The 24110-nt window shown below is 36.4% G+C and overlaps 1 protein-coding gene across 4 annotated transcripts in view; it reads right to left on the bottom strand.

Annotated features, from left to right (window-relative positions):
- slit2 (slit homolog 2 (Drosophila)) overlaps positions 1-24110 on the bottom strand; it is an 81779-nt gene that overhangs the window by 21883 nt on the left and 35786 nt on the right. For 2 of the 4 annotated variants that reach the window (XM_026203758.1, XM_026203760.1), the window contains exons 5-14: positions 9697-9768; positions 9158-9229; positions 8342-8413; positions 6940-7103; positions 6769-6780; positions 6413-6545; positions 3553-3624; positions 3382-3453; positions 1940-2011; positions 286-429 (exon numbers count right to left, since the gene is read on the bottom strand). In XM_026203758.1, the coding sequence (XP_026059543.1) occupies positions 286-429; positions 1940-2011; positions 3382-3453; positions 3553-3624; positions 6413-6545; positions 6769-6780; positions 6940-7103; positions 8342-8413; positions 9158-9229; positions 9697-9768 (885 nt within the window). The remainder of the gene's footprint in view (positions 1-285; positions 430-1939; positions 2012-3381; positions 3454-3552; positions 3625-6412; positions 6546-6768; positions 6781-6939; positions 7104-8341; positions 8414-9157; positions 9230-9696; positions 9769-24110) is intronic. The other 2 variants (XM_026203759.1, XM_026203761.1) reach the window with 1 other exon arrangement.

Below are 24110 nucleotides of genomic sequence, written 5' to 3'. Positions count from 1 at the left end.
AACCTAAAATTTGACTGCATGCCATTAATCATACATGGGCCTAATATGCTATAGCAAGACTTTTTATAATTCCCTCAAATATGATTATACAAGGGACCTCCTTTCAAAAATATAAATGCAGCTATGTATTTTCATGCTTACATATTAATACTGTCTAAATGCAGATGATATAAATGCAAAAAATAAGTAAAGATGACATTACAAAGAGATGATACCCTTTGAGATGTAAATATACTAAAGACAAAATGGTTTATTGGGTAACAAATGTTGCTTAGTGGAACTCACAGTGTTTGGATGGCTCGGAGAGAAGAGAAGGTTCCCTTTGCGATGGTTTGGAGTTTGTTGTCATAAAGTGACAGAAGATTCAGATTCTGCAGGTCTTGGAAAGAATCTACGCGCAAACAATTGATCTTGTTCGCATTTAGCAACCTGTTGGGATAAACATTCGCATGTGACATTTCATATAAATCTCTCAGGCAAACAGGAAAATCTATACATGAGTTGTAAATTGAGAAAGTATAAATGCCATATGCAAATAGATTAACATTTCTAGACAACTGAATGAGCGAGACTCGAAATCCATGCGGTCTCCAGACTCATTGACAGTGCCTTATAGGCGAACAAAGTTGTGGATAAACAGAGGCTTTATTTTACAAAGCAGCTTTCGTATAAACAGGATTTATATTTTCCGCATCTCCTGCAAAGCAATAAAACTGTGTGTGCGATGGGAGTTATTGGCACAAAACTTTTATAATTGTGAGCATACCATACACAAATGTCTGTTTCACATTAAGTTATTTCTGAATAATTCAAGAGTGAGAGGGATTACAATCTTTCTATATTCACTTTCAACACGGTCTGAGCTCATGTGAGCTTGTAATATTTTGTAGTACCCCCAAATTCTTATGGTCTTGTTAAAACCCTATAAATACTTGGATTAACAAGTATTTCCTAAACATGCTCCTCACATTCACACATACAGCAGAAATATGTGGTACAGTGTGTGTGTGCATTTATGTCCAGTTGTGCTGTCTGTCATCAGGGAAATGTGTCCAGCTTATGGTCCTCAAGGTGCAAACACACACACACACACACACACACACACACACACATTTGTCTTTTTCTATCATGATGTGAGCACCTATTGTTTTTACACTGGGCTACCCATACCAAAAGTACATTACTAACTGGATATTAAAATTAAAAATATTTGGGTAGCACTTTATTTTACAGTCCTGTTCCCCATGTACATACTATGTACTTATTATAGTTATTACAATAACTATGTAATAACTAGGTACTAACCCTGAACCTACTCCTAAACCTAACCCTACCCCATGTAGTTACCTTGTATTACCAGAACTTTCTTAGATAAATACACTGTAAGTACACTATAAGTACATGTTAGTTCATGTACTGTAAAATAAAGTACAACCAATATTTGTCTCAAAATAGTAGACTTTAAATGCAGCCTAATGTACTTGTCTCTATCAAGTATGTCATTAACACTGATTTAAATGACAATATTGACAATAAAAAGAGGAAAAATACCGCTCTTACCTTCTTTATTACTGACTGTTACATTGAAACAATACTGACTTACTGAGAAATACTGGTAAGATTCCACAAAACGTTGTTTAATAGCATATTCATTTTATTTTATTTTTTTCTGTGGTATTTAAGATGATATTGAGAATTACTGGCATTGATATCAACTACTAAAATGTTGGTACCTTGAGCTCATGAAATTTCCCTTCACACAAACCATTTGGCATTATTAGATTTTAACTGAGTCATTATTTAGTATGATTATTAAATCCTTTTCCAATGGCTGGTCCTCAGACTTGGCAAAACCTGACCCACCCACACTCAGAGAGAAATAAACGCCCTTCCTTCATAGCATTTTCAAGCATAAATTCATAGAATGTGCATTACTCACAGTAGCTGCAATGAGAATAGTCCATCAAAAAGGCCTTTGGGAAGTTCAGTGATTTTATTCCCATATAAAACCCTGAAAGGCAGGAACACAAGGGAGCATTGAATAAAAGCAAAGATTAAAGATGTTCATTACCCACCCACACACACAACCATTCATCAGAAATGGTTCCTCAAACAGAGCACAAGATGCACCACCACAAATCATCCCAGTGCAACCAGTAACGAATCATATTTAAAAACAAATTAAATCATACAGACCCAGATTCATGAGGTAAAATCATGAAAAACATATACGCAATAATCTTCTTAATCTCATATTCATTACTTTATCTTAATGGGCTGTAACTCTACACAGACTGATGTTGTTGTAAAAATGGGTGATGAATTCTGGCAAATTCAGGACTAATCTGAAAGAGCAACGGAGGGCTGAACATTTCTTGGCATTTTTATTTTTGAATGAATAATGGCATTGTGGCTTTGGCTATAATGCTGATATCCTTCATATATGCAGCCCACACAGAAACCTTACAAAAAAAGCTTCAAAATACAGAGCATCTGTCTTTCACATTGTACTTTTGTATGTTTACACATTCAATATTTTGACTAATTCGATTATTCTTTAAACTACTTCTCAGTTTGTAGCACACAATTCTGTTAACAGGCAGATTTCCCCCCAAAATAAGCATCTAAAAAAATATATATATTCATCATTACTGTGATGTCATGTCAGGACTTGAATGTGTGTGTTCGCTTATGTTTCACATTGGATCACTCTTCTGGCTTGCAATTGTATTTTTTCAGGAGGAGAGATTTTAAATGGCTGACTGGTGTTCCTAAGAGGCTGGTCCGAAGGGAACGACAGAGGGGGGGAGAACTGTTCCGCCCACTAAGTTCTGGCTCATTGGAACCCGGTCAGTAAAGTAAACCAAAAAAAATACAGAGACCAAGCAAGAAAGACATATACAACCCATCCCCCTAAAACTTACACACTGATGCCAGGCCAAAACAAACAGCTTAATGTATTTGAACAAGAGCTCATATTAGTGTGCTTCATATTCTAAGGGTTTAGCCATATACAGCATAGATTTATCATTTGTCTTGCATTTACCACACTTACTTGCATACTTTTTCTTAAACAAGTCACATCGTATGAATTTGTACAAAACTGCCACCTTGTAAAAAACATACAGTACATGTCCTCATAAGATCAGTTCTCTTAAATTTTTTATTTATAAAACTGTCAATCTATTGAAATGAAAATGTCCTGTGTGTTTGAATGGTGGTTACGTTGACTCAGACTCTACGGGGGTTTATCTGCTCTGTTCTCTAAAAGCTTGAATGAGTCAGAGCATCAAAAATTGAAAGAATGATGGAAGCTTAATATAACTCTTACATTCTCTTCTCACGCACACACACAAATATGCATATACTGTATATACTTACAGAGAATTCAAAGATCGGAGACCTTGAAAGGAGTCTGAAGCCAATTCAGTTATTTGATTATTACTCAAATCTCTAAAAAACACAAAAAAACAAGAAAATTAGAGAAAGATGAGGAACGAGTGTGTTTGTGTGATTATGTATGTATGTGTGCTCACATGCACACACACTCACATTCTCCGCAGCCGTTTGTAAGGTGAGAATGCTCCTGGTGGAATAATCTTGATGGAGTTCTGCTCCAGTCGGCTGTGAACAGAGAGAATAAACCAGATCAGCAAACGGAGGGAACGTGGAAGAGGGAATAATCCAGGTGAGGCTAACTGGAAAATGACGGGCACTGACAGCAGTATTGAGGAGTTATTGGAAAAGTATGATGGGAGATGAGCGATGACTGATTTGGAATGCTACATCTTGGACATTAATTCTGGGTTTAGAGTCTGTTTTTGTCATACAGGCATTTTATATAATAAGAGGGGCACCAAGACAAAAGTGGGGGGAAATCAATGTGACAGGCACACATGTAAGATTAATGTCAATATGTCTGGGATGACTTTAATCACAGTGTAGCAGCTGCGTCTGTTTGCTGTAGTTCCAGTCTGAGACAGGGCCCATGTCTGGATGAGTGTGTGCTTGTGTGATTTGCTCAGACTAAGAACAAATCCAACATCTGTGTTCCATGAAAAATGGAATTATGAAAACACTGAAATTTCAACATTGCCTTAAAAGCGCACTCAGTTTTATTTGTTTTATTATTTATTTATTTTGCATAGGAGAAGAACGGTTACATTAGTATCAGTTACATTAGTAGTAAAACTGTTGTATTTTACATTAAGTCGGTCACTTATAAGTCTGCTATAAGATTTAATATACATGGAGTGGGTCACCTAATGGGACCATCTCACTTTATCTCTCAGATACTTTTGCTTTAGTAATAATTCAATAATGAAGCCTGTTACCCACTCAGAATAAACTAAAATAATAAATAAATTATAATAATAAAGACATTATCATGATTTTTTTTCTCATTATTGTCACTACTGACACATTATAGTTCATAGTTGTGATGGTATTTCTTAGAATTCTGAGTTTGTATCTCACAAATGCGACTTTATTTCTTATTATAACTTTCTATCTCACAGTGTGATTATATCTCACAGTTTCAAATGTTACTCCTTATTTCAAATTTTTTTCTCAAAATCACCTGTTTTTAATATTTTTTTTATTTAATGTTATTTCAATAACAGGTTTCTATATATTGATTATTAAGTGTATTTCTTCAGTTGAAAAGCAAAACTTATGTTTTGACTGTACTTTTGAACAAATGCACATGCACACATCGAAATCGAACTACAGTAAAACCCTGAAAATAAATTATTTTAACTGTAAAAAAAAAAAAAAAAAAAAAAATACATGTAAGCTTATTTAATATTCACATTTTAACACAAATTGTGATAAAATGTTGATGTTGTATAATTGGAATAAAAGCTGTAATTTTCCTACCTGCCAAGTCAAGTAATAAGAATCATAAATATATTATTCATTCAGTATTCCAGCATTCATCATATAGCAATTCGTATTTATAACGGCTTTGCCTTCTTGCTGTCTCTCTCTAGATATCTGTTATTCTCTTTGACAGTAAATATGTCATGAATCAGATAAGCTCTCCAAAGTTGACAGAGCATGAAAACCGGCTCCCGCATAGGTGGACGAACACACACATACACACACATTTCATTCAGCTGGAGCCAAATGAGATAATCTGACTCATCTGCCAAGGCCCTGCATGCGGCTTTCAGAGGAAGAAAAACGAAGGGATGAGAGACTAGAAACTAGGGAAGAAAAAAGATAGACAATGACCCTGGCAGTGAGAGGCACAACAGTTTAAAAAAGATGTGGCGTCTCAATCCAGGCCCCGTTGGCAGAGTGCTGGCTCACAGAAGTGATGCCATTGATAAAATAAATCCATTTCCACACTGCATTAATGCGCATGACTTCAGCATGGCCTCCGTAGTTAAAATACTTGATACAGATACAACCCTGGCTGTGTGTATGTGTGTTTGTGGAATGTGGAAGCTACATCTGTCAAAAAGGAGGCAGACATCAGACTGGTGCCAAACAAATCCACCATTACACTCAACCAAATACAAGACTGAGGAAGGCATTCTTTATAAACATACAGTCGTCTTGCAGGTGACAGCTCTAATGTACATCAGTGTGTGTGTGTTTCTAACCGAACTATTCCTTTATGGATACTCTCAAGTGGAAAATCAGAAACAGATACAATATTTTCACGAAATAATATAAAAGTTATTAATATTAATAAAACACTGGAAAGTGTATAATATAATATAATATAATATAATATAATATAATATAATATAATATAATATAATATAATATAATATAATATAATAAAAGTTGTGGTTTACTATACTGTGTTGTTATAATTATAATTATTATTTATAATGATCATTTTATCAGTATGATACCTTATAGACAGTGATGTTTATTGAATATCTATATAATCAAGTACATAGAACTTAGTTTTTTACACTTATTTTTTCCTTGTTTATTAATAATATAATATAATATAATATAATATAATATAATATAATATAATATAATATAATATAATATAATATAATATAATATAATATAAATATATTTTTTATTATATCATATATAAGCATTTTAGTGGCACAATTTAATTAGTGTATTGTGATCATATTGATCGTGTGTGTGTGTGTGTGTGTGTTTACCTATTTATCCATATTTTAAGGACAAATTTGAAACCAGAAAAGAGTTAAATCAGACAAAATATCCCCAAAATAAAATAATATTAATAAAAATACAAAACAAAATTTGATTTTTTAAAAACCCTGTTAAAGTTACATTTATAGTTGTATTAAAAACAATAAAAGTCAATGTAATGTTCCCATTTAGAAAATATAGATACAATAGATACAATTTGGAGAAACTAGCTAAATAAATGTTTGGGTGTGTGTAATGTGTTGTGTGTGTGCTCCTCACTCACATTTCAGTGATGGTTTCTGGCAGGTTGGTGGGTATTTCAGTCAGTCCTTTCCCTCGGCAGTCCACGATGTTATTACTGCAGGTGCACAGCTCAGGACACTGCAGCACACTACAGGATGAGTGTGACTGGGGCCCTAAAACACACACACACACACAGATGACAGGGATGCAGGGGGATGTGCTACACAAAGGAAGGTTGTGTTTGAAGGTTGAATTAAATTTAAAACAACAACGACAACAAAAACTTTCTCAAGCAAGAAAGTTGTGCACTGCATCTTGCAACTAAATGCAATTTGAAGTAAAAAAACAAACAAACAAACACATTTTGCCCGTGTTATTTCAGCAAAGATAACTTGCCTTCGCTGAAGTCTTGAAAGCATGGGCAAAGAAAGAGAACAGCCGAAAAAGGAACAGAATATGAAAGCTTTGACAAGACAAAACAGCAAATCCATGTATTTATTCTCTTTATACTCACAAGCTCTTATCTCCTGTAAACAAACCACACAAATAGAACACACGCAAATTTACCTGTACACATAAACTCTTTCTTCTGAACCTCAGCAATGTTGTGGCCCCTCAGAGAGGGCGGAGCCATACACTGTGTGTAGAGGCCAAGGCGGGGCCTCTGTCTCAGCCAATCAGAGAGCCAGGCCACATGGCAATCACATAGCAGACTATTTGAGTGCAGACGACTAGAGAGATGGAGAGTCAGAGAGAAAGATTCATTTGAAGGTCCAGTGGCTGTCTAAGCTTGTACATCGGAAAAAAACCTGTGTACATGTGTGTTAGAGAGTATTATCAACTTTAAATCTGACCACTTCTTGTTCAATAATTACTGACATTTACTTGCACACAACAGGCAAACACACATAATGTGTGAAATTCTCTGTTGACTCTGGTGCTTCTCTGTGGTCAGCAGCTTCAGGAGTTCTTCTCTTAACAATAATAATATTACAACTAAATATAAAGCATATTTAGTGTAACTGGCTTTGGAAATCTGAAGTAACAAGCCAATGATCTTTTCCAACATGACATGACAGTAGAGCATGTGTTCAGAGAGAGGATAGAGTTTATTTTGTGGGGTATTTTGTCATGGCAGAAACCATCACGGTGACTTGTGACCAACTTCGTATTGAACAGAGCTAGAAAGCACTGAAATTAACTGCTCTTGTTTTATATGTCTCCATAATTATTTCCTTCCCAATGGTATTTGGAAAGGCTTTTGTATAGGTTGGGTAAAGAATTAAAGCGACGAAAATCATTGCAGTTCAATGAAATGCAGCAGAACTATATCATCTTGTCACTGAATTGCTATATAATTTATTTTTTGTTTTGCATTTAATGATTACGTTTAACCCCTATTAAACTCCTACCTATGAGCATGGAAATAAATGGGTAACTATCGGCAAAATGTTTAACTTTTAGAGTTTTCCAGTTTAAGTAATTTTGTTATGTGCTTTTGTATGCTTTTTATCTAATATTTATATTTTATTTTATTTCAGCTTTATTTCAATCAGCAAAAATTATTTTTAATACTTTTAGTTTTAGTTACAACAATACTGTATGGTAACCACAGTATAAGTATAGGTTTCATGGTCTTAATGGTCCTTCCCATCTTGGCATTCACTATTGCTGATGTTAAGTTAACACGGACCAGAATACCGATATAGCAATTACCTACTTTAGCTCATCACGTAAATAGGATTAAATCATGATCACACACAAAGGACTCCAATCTACAAAATGTATGCTAATGAAACATACATATTAATGTGGTTATTACACCTTATTACCTCATAATCACACTTATTAAGGGCCAGCATGATAAGTGCTGGATAACATGCCAACGACAGTCTGAAGAACTGGTTTAATGCAGTGTGTGTGTGTGTGTGTGTGTGTGTGTCTGTGTGCGTGTGTGTATGATACTCACAATGTCCTAAGCTTGGGCATGTGGTTAAAACTGGCCACTGACAAACGAGAGATATTGTTGTTGTTCAGCGTGCTATGAAACAAAGAAAGAGAAAGATATGAGGAATAATGAGGAATATTTCACTGATGGAAAGCGCATGGTTACCACAGCTATATAAAGATGATCAGTATAAAAAAGATCATCTTAGACATTCTGCTAAATAACTAAATAACTCTGTTCTGTGTGAAAAAATGTTTTGGCATAGTTTGAGAGTGAGTAAATGATAACATAATTTTGGTTGAATTATCCTTTTAATGTTTTCCTATAACAACATTTCATACATAAATGTGTAGAACTGAACTTTTTTTAGTATATCAATATGCCTTCATGTATGTGCTTATGTTCAGGGAATCACTTTATAGATGCACATCTGATATTTAATACAGCTCATAAATTATTTTCTGTCCATTCGTCACAACGCATCAAAATAATCCTAATAAAATTGATTTCCATTCTCTCTAAAAGGATCATTCCACTACTCCAACTTTTAAAAGCAGGTATGCATTTTATACAATCATTCAACACTCAGCAGGCATGATCTGACAGCCAAACACAGCATGTCACCTACAGACAAATACATAACAATTTAACATGAATATACGATATTCTAATCTCAATTTCAATGTAAAAATCAAAACAGGAACAGACCCAAAACCTGTGTGGCACCACTTTTTACCCAAGTCTAATAACATTGTGATATCTAAAAAGATCTCTGCAGTGGCTTTAATTCAACAGAACACAATCACACAAGTTCACACACACATGCAATGCACTTACAGTACTTCTAGGTCCCGCAGAGCTCTGAACGCTCCGTCTTCAATGCAGGAAATCTGATTAAAGTCCAGCTGCCTGAGAGAGAAAAAACAGAGAGAAAATGTTTGAAGATGATGATGTCGGCTCTTCTGCTTGGTGTTCAGTGATTATGGTAATAGAGTAATACGCTTTCATAAACACTACTGATCCTTACTAAAACACACACACACACACACCCACACACATCCTTCTTTCTCCTGTCATTCAATCTGTGTTTCTCTCTCTCTCTTTCTCCCCTCATCACTATTGTTCAGTTTCCATTCTTTCTTCTCAGTCTGTCTGCTGTGCTCTCCTCCACTATTGTCTACCTGCACTGCCCACTCCTCCTATATGGGTTTGTGTGTGTGTGTGTGTGTGTGAGAGAGAGAGAGAAAGATGGTCAGTTTGCCTGGGCATCTCATTAAAGCACACAGTCATTAATTGAAAGCTCTCTCTCTCTCTCTCTCTCTCTCTCTCTCTCTCTCTCTCTCTCTCTACTTCACAAAAAGATACAGAAGACTCACAGGTTTTTGATCTCAGTAGCTCCTCTGAACGCTTTTCTGGGAATCCCCTGGATTTGATTTTCACTCAGGTCACTGGTAAATAAAGAAAAAGAACATTAACAATTATAAGAAGTTATAAAGACAGATACTGACATGTAGATCTCTTCAAAGCAGAGTGTATCATTCTGTATGAATAAAACCAAAGGCAGATGGAGACTTTTAAATATATATTTTATTTTACCCAAAAATGACCGAATAGGCAAAGACTGATTATTTGACCATACGACAAAATAAATGCTTTACGAATCCTAAGATTGGTCTCGAACCACAAAAATCAAGCCCCCTTGCAGTTTTATATAAATGGTCAGTATTAAAAAAATAAGACAAAGAGAAGACTAGTGTTCTAGAGAAAAATAAAGGGATGATATAATTAATCACTTCACTAGTGTGAAATCTGCACATAACTAAAAGCCTTCAGTTCAAATAAAACAAAAACACAACCTCACATACAGTAGTATTCAACATTCATCAACATCTCCAGACACTGTCAGCGGGGATAACATAAACAACAGAAGAAACAGAAAGCAGGAAGAAAAACAAGAACAAAATGAGAACAGAATGAAATATAACCTTTTTCAAATATATCAGCCAATAGATGCAATCCTGCACGCTTTATTACTATCAAACATTGAAGTTTATTTACTAAAGCAACGTTTATCAGCTGAATATAAGCCAATACTGTATACGCAGCTAAAAGAAGCATTTCACTTTATTTTGATGGTCCCTTTAACACATAACTTGACATGTAGGTGCAAAGTTACTTATTGTCAAAAGAATGCTTAAAAGAACCATCAAAATAAAGTCTTACTGAAAGAAGAAACTCAACAAATATGCACACACCAAACTCCAATGCACACAGTTATGATGAGACTAAACAAACATTTCGAACTGAAGCCCCAGGTTCTTTAGGCATCAGAGCAGATATTTAAACAGCCTGGGTAAGTCTTCAGCGCTCTTTAAAAATGTCATCTTGGCATGACCTGAGCGTGAACTGAATGGGAATCGTCTTTAATCAGGTTCATCTGTGCCTGTACAGGACACCGACACCGATCTGTGCGTGCATTTATGAGATCAAACGTACTTCTGGATTACAGCACAAACATTCCAGCTGTCATCGTTATGACAGCAAGACCAATTCAGGCACAGACAAACTATTTAAATAAAATCAAACAATTACAAAAACCTGTTCCCAGTTCAGCAGGGTGACTAACATCGAATGAAGCACCACACACACACACACAAAGACATGGTGGGAGGTGAGCTAGACAACTAGGGAGGCTCACACACACACACACACACACACACTTCGGTGGCAGCATAGTGTGGAACACCCAGGAGAGCATCAAGAGCAGAAAAAGAATAAGAGAATTAAAGAGAGAAAAAGAGTGTTGAATGATGACCCCTGAGCACCTTCAGAGGAAGTGCTTCACTCGCCCCCTTTCTTTTTTCAATAAATGAACAAAAACGAACAGAAGCTTAATCCCTGCTTTCATCCCACTCTCTGTCCTTCACTTGCTGTCACTTCCACTCTTTCTTTTCTCCTGCTGTGGGGAAAAAAAAAACTCATATCAAACCATAAAACACAGAGAGAAGTTCTAATCTAATCAATGTGTCTCTTTCTTTCTGTTACCAGTTACAGTGTGAATGTATATAATGAAGAGCTATGAAGAGCCCACCTGTACTAATTAACATCAATTAACTTACTCCTTTCAATGAATAGCCACTAAAAAAATGGTAGATTTTATTTTTCAGGGCTCACATGATCAGATTTTAAGTCCCGGTCACGTGATCGATTCTCCATTCAGCAGTTCCCAAAGGTTGACCTTTGCACCCTTGGAGTGTGCATGTGTGCGGGTTCCTGTGTGTGCGTCTCCGCAGGGGGTGACTTTAATGAAGTGTCTTCCCTCACGCAAAGCAGACTCTCAAAGACAACCCTCTCATTTATAGACATACACCCGCACACACATACACACACAGCATGGGACCCTTACAGATCATGAATAGCCGGTTTAGCTAGCCAGATCTGTCAGTCAAATTCCTCAGCCGTCAATCATAATGAGAGACAGACACTTAGTCTCCAAAAACTAGACACTGACCGTAAGAGATCAGCTCTGTGTGTGTGTGTGTGTGTGTGTGCGGCAAGGTCAGGCCAGACAGAGATAGATTGTCTGTCGGTTGAGAGCTCTATTCATCGAGATTCCATTGTCATTTTCATGAGTGGCACATGACAGCACCAATCACAGAGCAGCAGGATTTAAATGAAAATGCCAGGGAGACAGACAGGTATTATAATATCAAAAAATATTCTCTTAAACACACACACACACACACACACACTTGTCTGCATGTAACCGCAGTGATGGATTTAATCTTCATCCACTAGGGGGCAGTACAATCTTACCTGCATGGACAACCAAGGAAAGACGCCAACATTTTACACTAAACGTTTTTGTTTAGGTTTACTTATGTCTATTAACTTCCTAAAGGTTATACAGGCGGCAATGGCTCAGAATTATATTAATATTGAATAGAATTGTTAAATATTAATAAAAATATTATTAAATTATTAAAAATGACAATTAAATCCTGTCAGTGATTTACTATATATTTTGATTCAATCTCAAAGCTGGTGGGGGGAAACATTATGAAACATATTATATATTTGGCTGATGAATTTTAATAATGCAGTGTGACTTTTGCCCTGTATTCGTAACTGATTTGCTCCATTCACTAATAAGTTCCGTCCACTCCCGACCAGGGCCGTCGTCGGGGGAAGGGAAACCAAGAATGTTGTCCCGAGCCCTGTGACGAGGGGGGCCCACTAAAGTGCACTATGCTATAGCCTTCTTATTGGAAAAGGGGGCCCACCGTTTAACATTTTGTCCTGGGCCTCGAGACTTTAAGTAACCAATTGGCAATGCACTCTTCTTGGTCTTAAAGTTACTGTTTTAAATGGATGCCTGCCTTTTTTTCCATCGCACTGTGGTTCAGCAGAACAACACTTTTCTAAAACGAAATTTAGTTTTTACCCTAATAAATCTGTGGTGGAATAAACCTAGAAATTCTACAAAAATGAAAAAAAAAACTATATTACCACAAAGCGCTCAACAAAGATAAAGAGGAAAAGAAGGAAGCAAAGAGAGGGAAAACTGATAGGTTGGAATGAGTGGAAAGTGAGAGAGAGAACAGACAGACGGAGATGCTATCACATCCTTGAGCCTTTGATAGCAAACGTTACATTACCACCAGTATGACGAACCAGAAACACTATCTCACCAAATGATACGATAAGAACACAAACATCAGAGCTGGAAGTGTTTAGATTTGCTTGGACAGCATCGGAAACGGTTATTTCACTCAGACGGCGTGTGTAAAGATTTTACATTTGAGCCAGGGTGAAATAGACTCTCACTGCCAATGCGTGTCTGCTCGGTATGACGGCAAGTTGATTCATTCTGCATTTGTACACCATTTTTCAAGACTTGTACTTTTCTTTCTTCACATTCTGGTTGTTTCTTTATTCCTTATCGGGTTAACTTTAGTTATATACACATATTCAAACAGCATCGATTAATCACCAGATTTTTGGCAGTTTTGATTTATTTAAATTGGCTGATACTCCTTCTCTTTTCGCAGTTTTCTTGTGCCAGTTCCAGTTCATAAATATTATGTAAAATTTAAAGTTGGAACGAAAATGCACTTTACCTATTTTGCAATTGTACAATGTAGATCTTATTTTGAACATGCATGTTTCACTGTTTTTTTGTCTTTTCTGTCTTTTTTGACATAATGTTTCATGCAAATGTCATAATGGATCTGCTGCTGAAAATCTCTTCTCCAGACTCCAGACTTAGTTCACTTAAATGTTGTCCCTCTAAAATGGGCTGCATTCATTTTGGAGTGCAACATCCTATACTCATAGTCTTTTCAACAACTGATGAGGTTTGCGGTAATCTGTAACACTTGGAGGTATGTCACAGTATGGACTAAAAAAATTGTCTCATTCTGTTTTATTGTGACTTTAATATAATTTGTCATTTGTGATTTTGTTTCCCATTATATATGGTAGACTGGCTCCACTGACAGCTGAGACACACTGATAAAAACACTGGAAATGGATTAGTACTCTCTGAGCGTGAATGTGTGGTTCACACTTTCTCTCTCTTTAACATCCAGTGGTGTTGGGGAGACCACCTGTCATCCATGAAAATCTCATGCGCACACACACACACACACACACACACATATTAGCAGATGTTAGAGGGATCTGTGAAGAAATGAGTGCTGATCATTTGCTTTCCCCTGAGAGGCTCATTAGTGAGGTGTTTATGAACTGGAGGCATTCAGCACTCGTCTTGTAAGCCTGGCTCTTAGGGCACAGACTGCCCTCCATCTCACACACACAGACACACACAAATGCAGACTGAAATATTGGTGAGTTTGGAATTCACCAGTCATATAAACTGTTTAAGTTCTAGTCAAAAAAATAAAGACTGCACTAAAAGTTTGAAATGCAAACCCAGGTTATATAATGAATTTGATGGTAAAACAACAATGGACACATGGAATCAGTGATTGTAGATATAGATTCACTGTTTGCTGGAAAAAAGAGACATAAGTTAGGGCTGAGCAATATCAGTGGGATATCAATCAGATACCCTTAAAAATTTAAACAAAGAACACAATATTCTAGAATATATATATTTTCTAAATTCTGTATGAACTTTTTCTAAAGGAAAAAAATAAATAAACTAGAGGAGCATCAACAATTTCACTTTTGAAGTCCCTTTACTTAAGCATAATTTCCTCGCAGAAGAAAACATGTTGCTCTGGTATTTCTGCAATGCCAAAAGTGACCCTTTGCCGCTGACCACGAATGTGAAGTTTGTCGCAGTGTTTTGTCTTTCGGTCCCACTTTATATTAGGTGGCCTTAACTACTATGTACTTACATTAAAAAATAAGTACAATGTACTTATTGTGTTCATATTGTATTGTAAAACACTTTTGCTGCTATTGAGGTGGGATAGGGGTAAGGTTAGGGAGAGGGTTGGAGGTATGGGTAAGTTTAAGGGTGGGTTAAGGTGTAAAGTATGGGTCAACAGTGTAATTATAAATTACAGAAATTAAATACAGAAGCAATTACATGTAGTTTTTAAAAAATATAAGTACAATGTAAAAACATGTATGTACATAATAAGTACATTGTACTAAATTATTATTTAAAATGTAAGTACATAGTAGTTGGTCCAAATTATTAAAATCATATAATAAAAAAACATTATTTTTTAAAGAAAAAGTCATTGAGGAGAAACTAAAGAGACTAAAGAGAAACATGTTAAATAATCATGAAAAGATTGCCTTACACCGAGTTCAGGGTCAAAAAGTCAGAGAGACTTCAGTGTGTGTGTTTATGTGAGAGAGCAGATTTAATTGTGCCAGTGTGGGTGCACACAGACAACCACCAACTTTCCCACAACCACTTGTTTTCTCTCTGTCTGTGTCTCCCTGTGTGCCATTCTCTCTGACTCGTTCTCTTTCTGTCTCTGTCGGTCTATCTGTTGCTCTTTCTCTCTTAAAGACACACAGATCGAAACAATTGAGACAAAGAAACACTCGAAGATGAAAGACAGGAGATAGTAACTCTATTTCCCCTCTCTCCCTAAATCTTTTCAAGATGTTTTGAGTCTCATAGCTATTTGCCATAGATTCCAGCAGTCAGTATATGTGTGTGTGTGTGGGGGTGAGTCAAACTGAAATATTCCTGTTCAAATACAGACGAGGCCTCAATGTTGTCTTTCACACACCCGCAAACTTTAGTCATAACCAATGGCTACACACACAGCTGCTTGAGTCCATCTGTCCTTTCCACACTCACTCACTCAAACACACACACACACACACACACAGAATTAAGCCCACATTTCTTCAGTGGGTCACTTTAAGGATGTGTCTGTCAGAGCTGTTGATTTTGGAGCTTTAAGCTTCAGTTTCTCAAACACACAAGGCGAATTAGTAGATGAGTCCAAATTCAGCTTCTCTGTAATCTACAATTACAAAATATAGATTGAAAATCTCATAGAGAACAGAAAGAGAGTAAGAGGGAGACGGTGTGGTTTTCCAGTCACACTCAATCTGCCAGTGGGAATTACATACAGCCGTCGAGGATTTCCTTCTGTAATTTACTGCTTAACGATCACCGCAGTTTGTGTGTGTGTTTGCACGAGTACGTGCGCGCCTCACATTTGTAATAGCAGGTTGCGAGTCAGACTTACTAGAAGTTTCCCTCGGCTTAACCACCATGAACCAATCAATAAAACTCGGCCCAGAGCAGCTGTTAAGATGTCAGCTTTACATATCTGATTACATTACATATGAAACACAGTCAACATTATCATCTCCCTCTCTCCGTGTGACCTTTCCCATAGTTCCACTCTCATACGAATTCATCAGGAACAAATAATCATGGTTGAAGGGAGATTTTGTTTGAAAGCTAATGGAAGGTTCTGTTAACGCTTGACCAAGCCATAAAGCATAGCAGAAGAGTCCTGTTGTCCCGCGCAGTATTCCTTATGGCTAAACCGCATATACACACTTTGGGGGACCATAAAGACACTGATTTACTGCCTCATTTGAATGTATTCAGTGACTTTAGTACACTTTGCAGCATTTTATATTTTTGAAATACGCTTTCTCTCAGTGATGCTCAATTTTCCTGTCTACTTGTGGCTGGATTTTTTGTCATGGGATTTTCTTACTGCAATACAGATGCTCGCACACACATGCAGGAGGTTACTTATGTCTGTATCAAGGCTAAGACAAACATACATTAAAATGTTAATTAAAAGTAATATGATGATTTGCTAAATACCATTGTACTGATTGATTATCATATTTATAAACCATGATGTTTATGCCAAAGAATACCATATTTTATGTAATACTTTGATACTTCGAAAAAATAAAAACATGGTATTTCAATGGAACATTTACCAAACAAGCATGGTAAATGCTGGCACTGTTATGTAAAAACATATCTGAACATGTTCAGATGTACACTAAAGATGCAGGTCAGACATTTTAAATGATATTATTACATGGGTCTGTGGAATACTAGATTCTGATTGGTCAGTCAGACATTCCGAGGTATGTTATCCCTCGATAACAACCGGTAAAAGCTAATAACACAGGCTCATCCAGGTAACTGAAGTTGGCACTGTACTCTTGCTAGGAACAGTTGCTGGAAGCATTGTGGTTGTTTAGCTAATAAAATATAAAATCTTGCTTCAAAATTGTGTATAATTTCATCCAGGTATAGCGGACTCACTCTCATTTCATATAAATGCAGCTGCTGCTATTTTGCAACGATTGTTTTGTACACTGTAATGAATTATAAGATAACTAACAAATGGGTAAGATTTGAATAATCGTCTTAAATCTTTAATCGCCATAATTACTTATGTAGTGAAATGTTGTGTAATAAGTGGTGTGACTGCACCGTATCCCTTAATTGTCCAGTTTGAAATTGCTGCTTGCTCACAACTCCTGTGTTCACAGAAGCTTTGACATTAAATATTTCAACTCAAATCAGTATTTTGTGTCTATTTATTTGATTATGTGGCAAGTAGTCATGTAATAAGCGGGATAATGTACATCCAGCCAGTTGTTATCGCAAAATAACCCCTGACAGAGTAATCAGGACCCCCACTTGAAGTGGATGTACTTTATCCCTTACATAACACACTCCAACAGAGAAACCTGTAGACTGTGGGATTAAATTAACATAAACGATGCAAGTGTAACTTTAAATGTCTTTGAATGATAATGTTCCACTCCATAATTCATACAGTTTCAAAAGAGGAATGTAAATGTGCCAGTGCAAACACATATGCATAAATACACACTCACATAAACACACACTAACTCGCTTCCATGGAAAATCCCCTGAATTCACAACATTTAAATTTTAAAACCAAGAAAACTGAGTGTGTTTGCTTTCATCAGTGCCACATGGAGGAACACACACAAACACACACACACACACACACACACACACACACTTCAGTCATGGCAGGAGGTTTATTAGAGTCAATGCTATTGATGTGAATGAAGTCATTAAGAGATAAATTATTCACGCCTCATTTGATTCCTATGGACCACCGTACTCCCCGAAAACATGTTTCCATGACAGCAAGAATGCACAAAGACAGCAATTCAATATATACTCCAACCAAAACACACAAACATTCACACATAGTTGCATCTATCCAATAACACATCCATATATGCTAACACAATGTTTTACAATTAAGTGTGTACTAATGTGTGTGTGTGTGTTTGTATATATATATATATATATATATATATATATATATATATATATATATATATATATATGTGTGTGTGTGTGTGTGTGTGTGTGTGTGTGTGTGTGTTTGGAGAGCAATTTGATGTCATTATTCACCCATGTGATAACAAGTGACTCTACACCCTCAAAAATCCTTATACACCCACCCGCTTGCACACGCACACACACACACACACACACACACACACAAATTTTGAATGCAATAAAATCTCACTAGATGTCTCAATGTATCAATGTCATACTGGCATAATCTGCCCACTCTGAGTAATTCATCATAGAACAGTGTGTAAGTCCCATGATCACAAACACACACACAAACACACACACACACACACACACACACACACACACACACACACACACACACACAGTCCACCCGCAGGCCATACACAATGATCATACTGTATGGTGAGGCTGCCACCACAATAGAACTGCAGAAGCCTTTGTGTATCTGTCAACCCTTGTCTGACTATCTTAATAGATCACACACTCAGAGAGAGAGAGAGAGAGAGACAGAGAGAGAGAGAGAGAGAGAGAGAGAGAGAGAGAGAGAGAGAGAGAGAGAGAGAGAGAATGTAGCGATATTTGTCCATCTGTCCATAGTTTAAATTTTGCATTCGAGAAAAGAGGAAATATTTTACTTTATTTTGCAATATATATATATATTTATATTTATTTTTTCTATTCAATACTCCTTTTATACCACACTCACTCTCTTTTTGAAATACATATGCTCAGATGCCTTTTAAATGCATCATCATGGGGTAGAAGATATTTCTACAACGTGAGCTATAACATTCTCACATGAACTGAGCAAAGCTGAAACACAAAACAATGAGGTAATGTTGGTTCCTGCAGACAAATATATATATAGGGCAAATATATATATTTATAGGGCAGGAGATTGAGGCACAGATTAAGGTGGTTAAATGAGAATAAAGAAAAAATGAAAGTACAAATTACTTTCAGCTGACACTAACTTTCCTGTAATAAATTGTTAGAGCTGTAGGTCTTTTCACTGAAAAGTGTGATTATTGAAGTAGTTTTAGAAGTTTTGAAGGTAATTTGCAAACCTATTTTTAATTAAAAAAAAAATCATAAAAGATTTTAGTGAAGTTTTATTTTTAATTTATTTATTTGTCTTCTATTTTGCTGTAGTAGTGTCTAGTAATATCATAAAATGACTTGCATGAAAAATCTTCCTTTTGTTGGTGTGTGATATGAGTGGCAATAGAATTTGAAGATTTAACATTAAACATATAATGAAAATTAGATTAGATTAAACTTTATTGTCACTGCACATGTAAGGTACAAGGCAACGAAACGCAGTAAGCATCTAACCAGAAGTGCAATAAGCAGTAAGTACAGGATATACAGTGTCTTCAATATGTTACAAAGGTTTTTTTTTTGTTTTTATATATTTTTTTTAATCTATATTGTACGTGTGTGTTATAGCTCTTACCATAAATGAGTTATCCACATATATTTAGTTTTCTTTTTATATTTCTGGCCTTTCAATTTTTAACAAAATATCACAACGTGAATGTTTGTGTTGTATATGACTTCTCAAATGACGTGATCTGCTTAAAATTCATTCCTAAAATTGAATATAGTTTTATTGGATATAGATTTTCCTTAAAATGGCCTGTCTGTTTCATTCATCCAAATGCTCAACTCAGGATGGCATTCTAGTAATGCCACCGGGGATGAGTAGACATTTAAAGTTTTTGTGTGTGTTAGTGGTTTAAGAGGTCATTCCTCTATGTCTTATATGGACTGAAAGCTGAGCATCTTAAAAACCCCTCAAAAGCTGGAAGGCAAATTGGCGCTCACTTCAGCTGCTCTTTTACTTTTCTCTTCTCCGCTCTCTCCATCTTCCTCTTAAAACATGGCCCTCAGTCATGCTTTTCTAGAGCGAGAGTGAAAGACCTAGTGTAAGTATGTGCGTTTGTGTCCTCGGGTCACACTGATAAAGGCTGTGTCTGTGATGAAAGCGTGCTAGCTTCAGTGTGTATAAAAACATATTGACCGGTTAAGGATACCATCCACAATCACAGAAAGCCAATAATGCACACAAGTCAAACACATACCACTGCAGTCTGTACACTTGCTCCAAAAGATTATTCATAGTTGGCGTGTTGCTCTTTTTCCAGTTCTGTCCATCAGACATAAACTTCAATAAACAGTCAGCCACCGCTGTCTGTCAAACACAAATATTTGCCTAACCACACCCACATCTCCAGAGCAGTCAGACACCATGGTGGAGAGTTTTATTACACCAAATCAAAGAAAGATCAGATTTATTTGTGCTTTTAGACACAACTTTCAGTAAAATACAAATGACTCATCAATAACTTCCCCCTACATGTCTGCCAACAGACAGATGTTTACTTAGCTATTTAAACGGGGACATTCCAAAGACGTCCACTGTGTTTTTATAAACAGCTAGTTATAAATACAATAACCACATCCTAACCCTAACAGAAAACTTTCTGCAGTTTTACGATATAAAATAACTTTTTTTTTGTTCTGTCAGATTTAGCTCACTTTTAGGTACATATTGTCCCCAAAATTTGGTTAAGCAGACACACACATACTGTTCCCACACACAAAAACACATCAAATGGTCCTTTATGACAGCAGTTCTCAACTGTCTTGTCAAAATGAAAACAAAATTGCTACAGTTTTTGTTCTGATAGCTTGACAATTCCAGTGCTACAAATCACATGAGACTTAATAGCATCAAAATTAGGCAGATTCCAACAAGGAAAGTTTGTGTGACATGCCCTTTTTCTCGAAAACTATCAACAAATGCTACACAGACTCGATGCATGTCGAGCCAACTGAAAATCAATAAAAATATCTGACGATTCAAATCGGTTGAGATGTTAAAGGAACTGTGATGGTATCTTTCCATAAGTGCCACCAGCTGTCAGAGAGTGAATTTGCATTATCATGCAGCTCATGTGCAGTTTTTGTTTTGTGCAGATGTTTTATGTAGTAAAATTTCACAAAACTAAAGTCAGACCATTCTGTTTTTGCTTTGAATTTTTTAATTATACAATCTAATTTAAATCATAAACTGATCATGAAGCATGTATGCAGGATCTTAGTTTGGATTGTGATTCAAATGCAGTGGTTACCTCTAATTATAAATGTTAAGAGTACAAGCAAAACCTTAGCTTGTTTATATGAAGAGATTAATTTTCTTTGTTTTATTTTTGCTGTATGATTATTGTGTGATTCGTCATAATGAAATGTGCAGCATTTTGTCTGAAAAATAATAGAACGACACCTTTTCTTTCATAATTTGTATAAAAAATTATGAGAAATTGTATCATCAGTGTCGTGATCTGTATCGCATCCAAGCAACAACCTTCCAGTCTCTCTCGTGACTAAAACTGCAATTCAGTGACTGGTCACTAGAGGCTGGCTTCAAAAGGGAGGCAGTCCCATAGACTACCCATGTTAAAATGGTGATGCTCTACCAAGGCCAGCTCCACCCACTTTGAGCTTCCAAAACGCTCTTCGAAAATCTACGGTGACGTCACGGACACTACATGTTTTTATAGAATCTATGATCGTATCGTGAGTTGAGTGAATAGTTACATCCATACACAGACTATTGGAGTGATAAAAACATGGCTTTTGAGGTGCAAACCACAGTGTTTAACTGGCCATCAAAAGCATTAAAATTCATGAGACATTTAAAAAAAAAAAAAAAACATGCAGCATGTTATGAATATTAATATTGTCATCAATTACTCACCTTCATGTCATTGCAAAGGTATTTGTTTATTTTCTAAACACAGATGACTGATAGTTTTAATGAAACCTGAGAGATTTATCTTTTCATTTAAAGTCCATTCCAGCTTAACCTTGACAATTCGTAAAGTTCATAAAGTCATCATAAAAATACTCCATGTGAGCCAATAAATACTGTAGCACTAAATATAGATCGGCACACATATATAGAGCACATCAAATGATAAATGGCAACTCAGACATACTTGCAATACTGTATGTGCAACAAATCTCAAACGAGCATAAATTAAAGCTTCAATTAATGTTTATTATAAAAAATGAACTTATCTGCTGAATTCTTGTGGAATTCCTTTACAATGTCTTTACGAACCTGTTGAATTCAATGTTTTGTTAGAAAGGACAACTAAGGGACAAAAATATTTCAGGTTGCATAAAAAACGTCTCCTGTGTTTCGAAGAAAAAATGAAAGTCTTGAGGATTTGGAAAGATCTGAGGGTGAGTGTTAAGCACATTAGGTGTGATCTGATAAACATCTAGTTTTGAAATCACTGACACCTCATGCATTCATCTGACACTTACAGTGACAAATACCTAAACAGACACCGACGCGACACGAGTGAGACTTCTGAGCAGAAAGAGACGTCTAAAATTAACTGGCCCACATGAGCAGAGAGACATTACCACTCAGAGTGAAAGCATACACACAAATATACACATGCAAACTTCATACTGTCTGCAACAGATGCACATGCAGTATCAGTGGACAATTGTATTATGTTTCATAAAAATTGGAGTTTCACTTAAAGTTGAACTTCACTGCAGTTTGTGTCTATGTGCATTTGGGCTTGTCTGTAGACTTTTGTGAGTGTGTCTAAATAGGACAGCAGTTGTCGACAGGTTTAGGTTTATTGAGAGAGAGTGTTTTTATAGGGTGTGTAAGTGTGTGTGTTTGTCTGTGTGGTGTTGATCCATGTTAAGCTCTTGCAGTCGTTATATCTGTGTGTCACATTCCCGACAGTTCCTGCATTATTTTTAGAGGCTGGGGGATTTACACAGACACACACATCCAGTAAACCTAATCTCGATGAGAAATACTGTTTCAAAACCAGTTTCCACAAGATCAGCAGAGTTCAAGTCAAGTCAGTGTAGTTTAACATGTTAGACTGATGCAGATGTCAAACTGTCTTCTACAAAACATTCCTGAAAACTTCTCAAACAAAGAGAAGTTTGGCTTTTGTTTTGGGTTTTTGACAAACTGTTATTTCTTTCTTTGAAAAATGCTCACATAGTAACTCTGTGTGTGTGAAAGTTGTTGATTAGAATAGTTCAGCGGTCCGAATCAAATGCTGCTGGGGGTCTTATCTCATTCACGACCCAAACGGTTTCTAGTCAGAATGAGAAATGCATCAGAAGAGGAAGAGACCTCACAGAGAAAGAGGTGATGAGGAGGAAGTTGGTTTTGTAAAGGGCACTGCAATGGCCGATGCTTTGAGGCTCTTAGGAAGGAGCTGGCAAACAGAGCGTAAAGTACGTGAGAGAAATCGACAATGGAAATGAAGTACGTTTTCTGGAGAGTGGGCTTAGTGGGGGGAGACGGGGATTATCTGAAAAATTCCTTTCAAGAACTTAAGTTTAAAAGTCCATTTTGTCTCTCCGGCAAATCTCTTATCCTCTTTCTCTCGTTCTTTCTTCTTTTCTTTCTAACAAACACACTTCCGAATGGTGGTATTATGTTGCATGTCTTCATCATAATAGTGAACTGGACAAGTGAGATTACAGTGACCTAACATGGGAGGAATTCCTGGGAGAGAGACTGAGAGCGAGAGAGACAAAGGGAAAAATAAAATTAACACCTGCTAGACTCACATTCCCAAGTGAAAACATTTCTATCCCAAAGGAAAACATACAGTAGAGAGAAGGAAACCAGAGCAAAAGAGAGTGAGTGAGTGAGTGAGTGAGAAGCACCAAATACACATCTATTGAAATGATCAGGGCTAATTAGTCTCCATCTGTCAGTTGGACACTACACACACTGACAGACAGGAAGAGATGAGCGATTGAGCCACTAAAGTCATGACATACACATGCACACAGACACACTCCACACATATATATTTAAGTAGCACAGAAAGTCAAGCTTGCTCGGGTCAGAACAAGAGGCATTAACTGTCAGCGTGACCTTGATATGAAAGTTACTGAGCCTGTAGATTTCTTTTTACCCCAAAACTGCACTTTTAAAGGAAC

The sequence above is a fragment of the Carassius auratus genome, chromosome 26 (assembly GCF_003368295.1).
Source record: "Carassius auratus strain Wakin chromosome 26, ASM336829v1, whole genome shotgun sequence".
NCBI lineage: Eukaryota > Metazoa > Chordata > Actinopteri > Cypriniformes > Cyprinidae > Carassius > Carassius auratus.
The sequence above is the reverse complement of the archived record's forward strand: the minus strand, read 5'-3'. Positions and strand labels throughout refer to the sequence as shown.